Here is a 10,652-nt window from a genome sequence, read left to right on the forward strand (position 1 = left end):
GCGTCCCAGGCTCCCCCACGCAGGCTGGTCTTCCACGCGCAGCTGGCGCACGGGAGCGCCACGGGCCGAGTGGAGGGCTTCTCCAGCATCCAGGAGCTCTACGCCCAGATCGCGGGCGCGTTTGAGATTTCGCCGTCGGAGGTAAGGCGTCAGGTGCTCAGGCTCTCCCGCCTCTTGGCCGCGCCGCGCGGACTTGGGTGGCCTAGGAGGGTTGAGCGGCGCTTCCCGGAGCGCGAAATCCAATGCCGTGTTGAGTCCGCCGGGGGCGTCCCGGGGGGAAGTGAGTGGGCCTTCCCGGGAAGGGAAAAGGTAAGTAGGCACGACCGGAGGAAGTCACAGTCCCCCTTTCTCCGAGATCTGGCCTTTGGGAAGCGGGTTGGGGGAGGCAACCTTTCTTCCGCTTGCAAATGTGTTTGCTCCAGATGTCCCGGATTCCGCCGGCCGTTCAAGGTGTGAGCACCTTCCCAGCCAGACTAGAGATCTGGCGGGGCAGGTTAATACCCTCCACCTCATCTGGACGTTGCTTTCCTGTTTCCTCCGCAGGCGTGAGAGTCACGCAGGTCATCTCCCCAGATTAACGGAAAAAAAATAATTCAAGTGCCTTCCAGGTGATACCCAGATTAAATGGGGGGAAAAAATTGAAGAGCCTTCCAGGTAATACGAAACGGAGGCCCACTTTCCCCCAATCTGTCATTTCTAACATCAACACCAGAAACCCTTTCGTGGTATTTCCAAGAAGTTTAAAAAGCTGGGCTGTTATTCCAAGAGTGGATAACCTAGAGATTCATACTTAATCACATGGGACTAGTTAACAAAATTTTCTTGAGGAAAATCAGCTCTTTTACATCATAATCTTAAAACGGGACTGAAATTTGCTTTAATTAGATTGCATGCGGGCCTGGAACTAAGTTTGACACAGGCATGACCGAAAGCACTAGTTTATGTGAACGTTTATGTGACCACTTTATTTGTGCTAACCCAAGTGAACTGCAAAGGTAGGTGTGAGAAGTTAGCTCAACAAAATATTTTGTCCACATTTCTAGGAAAAGCACGTAATTTTGTTGCCCTGGACTCAGGAGTGCAGAGAGCTGTCTTTGAGTGGCATACAGCGGCACCTGGAGTTCTTTAATTAGTTGTTTATCAGGTCTGTTCAAGGGAAATTGAGATCAAGGCAAAATTCCAAGAGGAGACGAAAGAGCTTAAAGTGTAACCCGAAAGAGCTTAAAGTGTAACCCTTTGTTCTTTCGAAGTTCCCAGGTACTAAGGGGCAAATCGCAAAGCCATCTGTGAATTATTTGTATTGATATAGGATACTAATAATAATACTTTACATTTATATAGGATTTTTTTTTTTTTCAAAAAACACTTTCACAGGACACTTTCCTTTGATCTCTAGGGGAGGCAGGTGGCAGGTTAAACACGATAACTTGGACATGGACCCAGGTTCTACCATTTATGAGCTGTGTGGACTTGAATGAGTTTAAATTCTCTCAGTTTTAGCCATCCATAAAATAGAGATTAGAATACTTGTCTTGAAGAGTGTTGTGAAGAGTGGAGTCTGTTTGTAAACGTATCAGATTGCATAGTTTATGGTCAGGGCTTAATACATGGTAACTAAAATTATTTTATTTTATTTTTTTTTTGAGACGGAGTCTCGCTCTGTCGCCCAGGCTGGAGCGCAGTGGCCGGATCTCAGCTCACTGCAAGCTCCGCCTCCCGGGTTCACGCCATTCTCCTGCCTCAGCCTCCCGAGTAGCTGGGACTATAGGCGCCTGCCACGTCGCCCGGCTAGTTTTTTGTATTTTTTAGTAGAGACGGGGTTTCACCGTGTTAGCCAGGATGGTCTCGATCTCCTGACCTCGTGATCCACCCGTCTCGGCCTCCCAAAGTGCTGGGATTACAGGCTTGAGCCACCGCGCCCGGCCAACTAAAATTATTAATACCTAACAGTTAAATGAAGGGCTGAAGTGCAAAGTGATTGGCCCTTAGCCAAGGTCACATATCTAGCAAGAAAAAAACTGGGCTGTAATTTAAACTTGGATCTTCTGATTCCTAAGCTAGTGAGCTTGTTAGTATACTTAACTGACAGCTTTAAATATCTTTCCTGTAACCAGGGACTTCAGTTTTAGTTACAGATGGTCCTGGGTTTATGATAGTTAGACTTCAGATTTTTGACTTTGCCATGGATTTATTGGGATGTAACTTCCCGGACTTAAGATTTTTCCACTTTATGGGTTTATTGGGGTATTAAATGCATTTTCAACTTATGATATTTTTGACTCACAATGGATTTATTGGGACATAACACCTTGGTAAGTAGAGGAGTATCTGTATTTTGCATTAACACTTCTCCTCATCATTATATATGACATTATTCTGAGCTCAGGGTACATGATTTTATTCAATCTACTTCATCCCTAAGAAGTAAGTATTATTATTAATATCCCCACTTTACAGAGAGGAAACAGACTTTGAGGTTCAGAATTGTTTCAGAATTACACATAGCAAGTGGCAGAGCCTGGATTTGAACTCAGTGTGTCCTTTTTTTTGTTTTCTGTTTTTCTTTTTTTTTTTTTTTTAACGAGGTGGGGTCTCACTCTGTTGCCCAGGCTGGAGTGCAGTGGTGTGATTGTAGCTCACTGCAGCTTCCAACTCCTAGGCTCAAGCAATCCTCCTGCTTCAACCTCCCAAGTAGCTGGGACTACAGGAATGTGCCACCACATCTGGCTAATTAAAAAAACTTCTTTTTAGAGATGTGATTTTTCTACGTTACTCAGGGTGGTTTGAACTCCTACTCTCAAGTGATCCTCCTACCTCAGTCTCTTGAATAGCACAGACATGGAGCCATTGTGCCCATCTTTTTTTTTTTTTCCCTCCCATGAAGATATATTGTTTCCCAAGTTTTCCAGAGTCTCAGCAATAGTTTGGTAGCCACGTTCAACATTTTCAGTGCACTGACTTGCAAGGTCAGTTTCCAAGATAATATACACGAGGTGTTTTCATGTGTTACCTCAAAGTTTATAACATTTTATAACTCCAGTATATATGTATTTTACCATGTTTATGCATGTAACCAACATTAATGCAAGTTTTCCATCTGGATAAAAAAAGTTAATTATATGCAGGATAAAGTATTGGTCATCATAGCATAGTATACATAATATTTCAGTGGTTCACTTTGAAACAGAAGTAACTTATTAAAATGAAATGCACACCAAGGAGATTCCATTTTCGTAGCCCATTTCCTCAGCAAGAAATTACCTCAGTAATAATGATGTTAATAACTTTTTTTGCTGATTTTTGTTTTTTGAGATGGAGTCTTGTTCTGTCACCCAGGCTAGAGTGCAGTGGCACAATCTTGGCTGACTGCACCCTCCACCTCGTGGGTTCAGGTGATTCTCCTGCCTCAGCCTACCTAATAACTGGGATTACGCACCACCATGCCTGGCTAATTTTTGTATTTTTAGTAGAGATGGGTTTCACCATGTTGGCCAGTCTGGCCTTGAACTCCTGACCTCAGGTGATCTGCCCGCCTCGGCCTCCCAAAGTGTTAGGATTACAAGCATGAGCCAGTGCACCTGGCCTAGAATTGTGATTTTTAAGGTGAGATTTTATCCTCACAAGCATGCTATTATTTCTCATAAACAGACCAACCTTCTTTTGACACTGTTGCCATCCCCTGTATTACCACTTCATTTCTGCTTTATAGCAAAACTCAAAAGTTGCTGTCTCTGAGATACAATTTGTATCTCATTTTCGGCTCTAAACTTTTCATGGCTTCCCCTCTCACTTGGAACAAACCAAAATACTACGATGGGCTGCGGGCTCTGTTACCTCTTCAAAGTCATTGCTCCTTCTGCTCCAGCCAGCCTGGTCTCCTTGAATGCTGGAGCCTTAAGACTTTTGCTTTGGCTTTTGCCTCCGCCAGAACCTCTTCCTACAGAATGCCCTTCCTTAAGTCTGTTCAAATGTCATCTTCTTGGTGAGGCTAGCACTGATCGCCTCTAGGTACAGCACTTCCTATTCCCTTCTCTGCTTAATTTTTCTCCATAGCATACTATCCTATGTATATTTAACTGATTTTGTTTATGGTCTGCCCCCCTGCCCCAATAGAAGCTCCATAAAGGCAAAGATTTTTGTCTTTGTTTACTGATGTGGCCCTCAAGGGCCTAGACTGTGCCTGAAACATAGTTGGAGTTTAAAAAATATTTGTTGAATAAAAGGATCCTCACAAATTCAGTAGTTAAAACCCACTGTCTTTAGCATAAAGCTTTAGTATTGGTTACAATACTAATATCTTATGTAGGTGTTAACTTTTTTATGTTCTGCTATGAGGTAAGAGACTAGCCTTTAGGTGGGGGTAGTGAGGAACATCACTCATATCTTTAAAATTTTTTGAAAATAAATGTATATATTTAAGGTATACAACATGATGTTTTGATATAGTGAAATAATTATTACAGTCAAGCTAATTAATATATCCATCTTAGAAATTATGAAACTCGAGGCTCTGTTTGCAAGCAAAGTCACTTCCTAAATGAGTTACAGCATATGAGGAGCTGCTTCCTGAGGCTTCCGAGAAACTGCTTCCTCTTCTGAACTTGCTGACACTAGCACTGAGCTCTTTTGAAAGTCAATATTCTGTATTTATGTGGTACTTCTAGAAGACATGAAATGTTCTGCAGACTTTATCATTTCCCAGCAGTGCGAATAACTGGCAAGTAGAAGAACTGTTATCTTTCTGGTTCACACATGGGAAACTGGGACGAATAGAGCAAAATAGGGTTTTACTGACTTGTATATAGCACCCCCTGCCCTGGAAAAACAAGTTACAAAAATCTACAAAAAATGAAAGAATTGGGAATTGGGCATGAATATTACTATTGAGATCTGAGGAATATGAAGTAAGCCCATCAAAATTGAGTAGAAAAAGTGTGAGAAGCAGTCCCTGACATCTGGTAGTGGCCTTGGCACTTGCAGGAAGGCCTTGGCGTTCTGTTGCACATAAACAATTGCACACAATGTCAACAGCAGATAAGACTGCTCTGACTGTGGTAATTTCTCCTACTTTACAGATAGGTTTACTAAGATTCCTGGTCATAGAATTGCACCCACTTCCTGACAGCACCCTATCCAGAACAAACCCATGCTTTGGACCCTCTCCCAGATCACCTAACACAAGCCCAAATCCTTTCTAATGTTTCTTTCTGAAACCCCCAGGATCTCCCATAGAGTGCTGTCACCCTCCTCACAAGGAGGAATAAACTGCAGGTGAGAATTCCTGGTGGTCTTTGCCTGGAAGGTATTGACAGTTATCACTTGTCACTATTGGGTTATTACAATGCAGATTCTACAGAGGCAGCCTTAATTTGGTTTCCCTGACTCCTCTCATCCTCTTTTAGTATTTTAATGCTGTGATCATACCAGTCTAATCTTAGCACTTTTGGAGGCTGAGAATTGAGAATCCTTGAAGCCAGGAGTTTGATTGACAACAGCCTGGGCAATGTCGTGATACCCTGTCTCAAAAAAAAAAAAAAAAAAAAGCCAAAAATAAAAAAAAATTAGCCAGAGGTGCTGGTATGCACCTGTAGTCCCAGTTATTCAGGAAGCTGAGGTGGAGGATCACTCAAGCTGGAGTTTGAGGCTGCTGTGTGCTATGATTGTGCAGCTACACTCCAGCCTGGGCAACAGAGCAGGACTGTCTAAACAAACAAAAACCTGCAAGGGCCCCATTGCTTACAAACCAATTACTACCAGCCAAACAATATCTCATATTCCTGTCTGCCTCTTGAGTCCTCTCCTGTGCCCACTGTTCCAATCTCACTTCTTAATAATCCCTTTTACATTCAACAGTATTTAACTGTTTCATTCCATTGTGCTTTTTCTCATGCTGTTCTTTGTTCCAGTAACTCCTACTCACTTTTCTAGTCCCGTAATTTCCTCCAAGAAGCCTACCCTGTGAATCCACAAATCTGAATGCCCGCTATTGCATGATTTTTAACATAGCATTTGCACGTAAGATTGAATTTAGTGACTCCTCCATTTCTTCCTGAGGGCTGGGACTTTTTCCTTTTTAAATCTTGTTCCTAGATGGTTAGCTAGATGGTTTAGCTGCTCCTTAAAAGTTTACTAAATAAAAGTAGATAATGGATATAGTAGGAGAGGCAGCTGAGGACATAGATAGTAGCAAGACTACCAATGTCCTTGAAGTTGTATGGATTTTATTCTGTAAGCAATGAGAATAACTCAGATCTTTTTCGGAAGAAGCAAGGATCCCTGATATGTGTTTTACAAAGTAGAAGCACACTCAACCATTCATTCTCTGTATTTTCTTTCTAAATAATATTCAATTTAAATGGAATATAATGGTATTTTCTGGATTTACATCATACCATCTGAGAAGTTATAAATATATCACAATCATTACGTAGGCTTGATATCCCCTCCTGAGCACCAGCTTCATTTTTATATGAAAAATTCAGGCAAGAGAAACATGACTCATTTTGAGAAGTGGGAGGAGGATCCAACCAGCTGCCTTATAGACCTCATTGCTGTTAGGAGGGTATGAAATGGATAAGACTGCTGTTGTGCTAGAAGTATCCTGAAGAAGATATCTGAACAACCCTAAAGTAAAGTTTACACCCTTGGGCAGGGGTAGACTCCTCTTCAAACCCTGGCTCCCTGTAGGTTAATAGCTAGCCCTTTCATGTTCTCTCACCTGCAATCACCAACCCAGCTATCCTGAGTGGAGTGGAAGGCTCTTGCAGGCTATCTTGGGCAATTTGTATGTATGTATATGTGTCTGGCTGCTGTAACAAACTACCATAAACTGAGTTGCCTATAAACAAAAATTATTTCTGACAGTTCTGGAGGCTGGGAAGTCCTAGATTGGTGTGCCGCCAATGTGGTATCTTGTGGGAGCCCACTTCCTGGTTCATAGACAGCCATCTTGTTGCATGCTCGTGTGACAGAAGGGGAAAGGGAGCTCTCTCTAGGGCCTCTTCTATACAGGCACTAATCCTATTCCTGAAGGCTCAACCCTCATGACCCAGTCACCTCCCAAAGACCCCACCTCCAAATACCATCACCTGGTAGGAGGTAGGGGATTAGGCTTGGGGATACACACACATTCAGTCTATATAAATATTTATATTATTAAAATGCATAGGGAGGTAGGGAAGCTTAGGACAGCTTCTGCAGCTGCACAGTCAGGTTCCATGGACAGTTGATACGTTGATCATTCTGTTCAGGTTAAAGCAGTAGCTTTATACTATGGAGAACTGAGAGCAAGTCTAGTTGTCCTTAACCTTCCATCTCAGCCTCTCTCCCTCCCTACTTACTCTACTCTTGACTGATTCTTTCTTCTCATCCTCTTGACTTTGCTCCTTCCGTTATTACCTCACCCCCCTGTCTCTTTGTGTTTCTTTACCTCTCTACTTTCTGTGCCCTGCCTGTGTGTCTTATTAAACTTCCTAAGAAAGACTCTTTGTTGTGTCAGGGTACAGCACAGGTGGGACAGGACCCTCGGGCCTGTGGGTCTCTGGTCCAGCCTACAGGGCTATGCAGTACAGACGTAGGGGAGCAGTGGATAAGGAGTCCTGCCGGAGAGGGCTGTGCACATGGCAGATATTCTGAGACATCTTGATTTAGGGGAATGTAAATAACAGACACCTTCCATGGCCTGTTTAGAAAATGAAACTGTTTTCCGTTCTCTGACCTTTATGCATTGTTCTCTGGAAATCTGGAAATCTCTCCCCTACTCTTTCCCTGTTAACTCCTACTCGTGCTGCAGGACTTGCGAGTCATTACCTAAAGCCTCCTCACTACCTCAGGACTGGGTTCTGTGCCTATCCTCTAAACTTCCATAACTCTTATCAGACTTAATGGTCATTGTTGCTTTAATGTCTGTCTCTTCCATAAGATTGAGAGCCACTCTGGGCAAAGACTGGCGGTTAGTATGCAGTAAAACTTATGGCTGGGCATAGTGGCTCACGCCTGTAATCCCAGAAGTTTGGGAGGCTGAGGCAGGAGGATCACTTAAGCTCAGGAGTTCTTGACCACCTGGGCAACATGGTAAAACCCCATCTCCACAGAAAATACAAAAAGAAAAAAAAAATTAGCTGGGAATCGTGGTGTGAGCCTGTAGTCCCAGCTACTCAGGAGGCTGAGGTGGGAGTATGGCTTGAGTCTGGTAGGTGGAGGTTGCGGTGAGCTGAGATTGCACCAGTATACTCCAGCCTGGGTGACAAAAGCCCTGTCTCAAAAAAAAAAAAAAAAGAAAAAAATTATTACAGAAATTTTAAATACATGCAAAATCAAGGAAATAGTGTAATTAACTCCATGTGTGCAGCTCCGACAGTTGTCAACATTTGCCAAGATTTCTTTTCTTCCCTCATTAACAAAATTTTTATTAAATATAACACAAGTAGAGAAAAGCACATAAAACAAATGTGTAAATTAATGGATAAATTGAACACCCTTGTAACCACACCTATGTTAGGGGATAGACTTTATCAGCCACCTGAGAACCTTCCATGTGCCTCTTTCCACCTGCACCCAAGAGTAACCACTGTCCTTTCATGGTAATGAATCCCATTATATAGCTTTATCATTTATGTGCTTTCCTAAACACCATAATTCAGACTTCTTATAATATGTTTTTGAGTCTTTCTTAATCTATATATTCCCCCTCGTCTTGTCTTCTTTCCAGTGTATTTGTTGAAGAAGCCAGATCTTTTACCCTGTGTGTTTCACAGTTTGTTTTTTGCTGATTGCATTCCTGTAGTCTAGTTTGGCATCCCCTGTCACTGTAGTTCCTATAAATTAATAGTTGTATTCTAGGTTTAATCAGATGGGGTTTGATTTTTTTTTCCCTGATGAGACAATATCAAAAGTGTAGTTAAAATTTTATATTGAATGAATAAAATCAACAGATAAAATAGGGGTCTTACCTTTTAAAATGTCATCAGTTCTCTCTACTAGAATAGACTCCAGCCCATTTTGAAAAGTCTCTTCTATGTTTTTTGTTTCAATTGTGTGTTCAGTGAAGCAACTGTGTTTTTTTTGTAACCCTCTGAATGTATGGCTGGGACTATCTGTGAGCCCTTCATCCCTAAGAAACCCTCTCAGCTAGACCCTCAGCAGAGCCAGATGTGCTTTTCCTACATATGAACGCTGGCAGAATTTTTTTGATGCATTGTAATTGTACATATTTATGGGGTATGTGTGAGATTTTGATACAGGCATGCAATATGTAATGATCAAGTCAGGGAATTTAGAATTACTGGTGGAATTTTAATTTTTCAAAATAAATCACTGTAGAGATATTTCTTCCTGTTATGTGTATAAAGAATCAAATACTGGGAAGAAAGATCTAAAAACCCTCTAATAAAAGGTGTGTATCATGTCAAAAAAGTTTACTTTTATCATTTGTACATGTTACAAATTTATAACTGGAAAGAGTGATTATAATACAGTTTTAAAACGGAAGGTAGATTAGGCTGTTCAATATTATTCTTCATTAGAAAACTTAATTGGTTATTGGCTTTGTGCCAGTCACTGCCCCAAATCTTGGGATACATCAATGAATAAAACAGACAATAATCCTTGGCCACATGGAGCTTACATTCTAGTCCTCCATCCTAGGAGATGTGTACTTCTTGAGTCAATGAGACTGAATGTAATGGACATTGTTGGGTTATTCTCTGAACTCTTATAAATATAGGTTTTCTTTTTATATGCACATTTCTTGCCTTAAGGACCTAGAAAAAAGGACCTAGGAGCTTTTGCTAAGCAAAAGGAAAACAAGCATGTTTATGCTTTTTGCTGGAAAATGTTCCATCATTTATGTGGCCACTCTTAATACCTCCTCTGTGCCATATACTCTTAAACCTCCCTTCTGTCTGGAAGCGTTGAATTATAGTATAGCTTAGTGGTTAGGAGTACCACTTACTATCTATGAGACCTTGGGCAAGTTATTGGCTGCTCTTTGTTTCTGTTCCTCATCTGTAAAGTGGGGTTAATGATACTTCTCATCACAAAAGGTTGTTGTGAGGGGTACATGAAAAATCATGTATGTCAGATAAGTACCTGGCACATAGTAGGTATTTTTTAAATGGTAGTTATAATTCTAGAATTGGAAGAGCCTTCATTGTATTCTAACTTTTGAACCTGTTTACCAGATAGACAACTCACCTTTAGTTACTTTTAACTGATTTTTTTTTTTTTAAACTGAAGGATTCACTCAGAGTGCTTATTAGGAGTTCAGCATTGTGCTTGATGCTGGGAGCTTAAAGGTGAAGATGACATAGCCACATCCTCCAGTCAAGTGCAGTTCAATGACAAACACTTTGATAAGCTAGTGCAGGTTTCCTAAAATGTGTTCCAAGCAACATGAATCCCTTGACATATTTTAGAAAAAATGCCTCCAGTTGTCAAATAACTTTGGGAACTGTATTTTGTAAATTCATAATACATATTAAAGGCTTTGAGAAGTCCACTAAAAATTTAAAAATCCAAGAATCGGCCGGGCGCGGTGGCTCACGCCTGTAATGCCAGCACTTTGGGAGGCCAAGACGGGCGGATCACGAGGTCAGGAGATCGGAGACCATCCTGGCTAACACGATGAAACCCCGTCTCTACTAAAAAATACA

General features: G+C 41.6%; 1 protein-coding gene across 1 annotated transcript in view; it reads left to right on the plus strand.

Annotated features, from left to right (window-relative positions):
• The window catches only part of GIPC2 (GIPC PDZ domain containing family, member 2), a gene marked incomplete at its 5' end in the record, with an annotated part of 107,051 nt that continues 96,399 nt past the window's right edge, over window positions 1-10,652 (plus strand). Inside the window, one exon of the mRNA XM_011953181.1 lies at window positions 1-141. Within this exon, the coding sequence (XP_011808571.1) occupies window positions 1-141 (141 nt within the window). The remainder of the gene's footprint in view (window positions 142-10,652) is intronic.

This window comes from Colobus angolensis, unplaced genomic scaffold, assembly GCF_000951035.1.
Source record: "Colobus angolensis palliatus isolate OR3802 unplaced genomic scaffold, Cang.pa_1.0 Scaffold359, whole genome shotgun sequence".
Lineage (NCBI taxonomy): Eukaryota > Metazoa > Chordata > Mammalia > Primates > Cercopithecidae > Colobus > Colobus angolensis.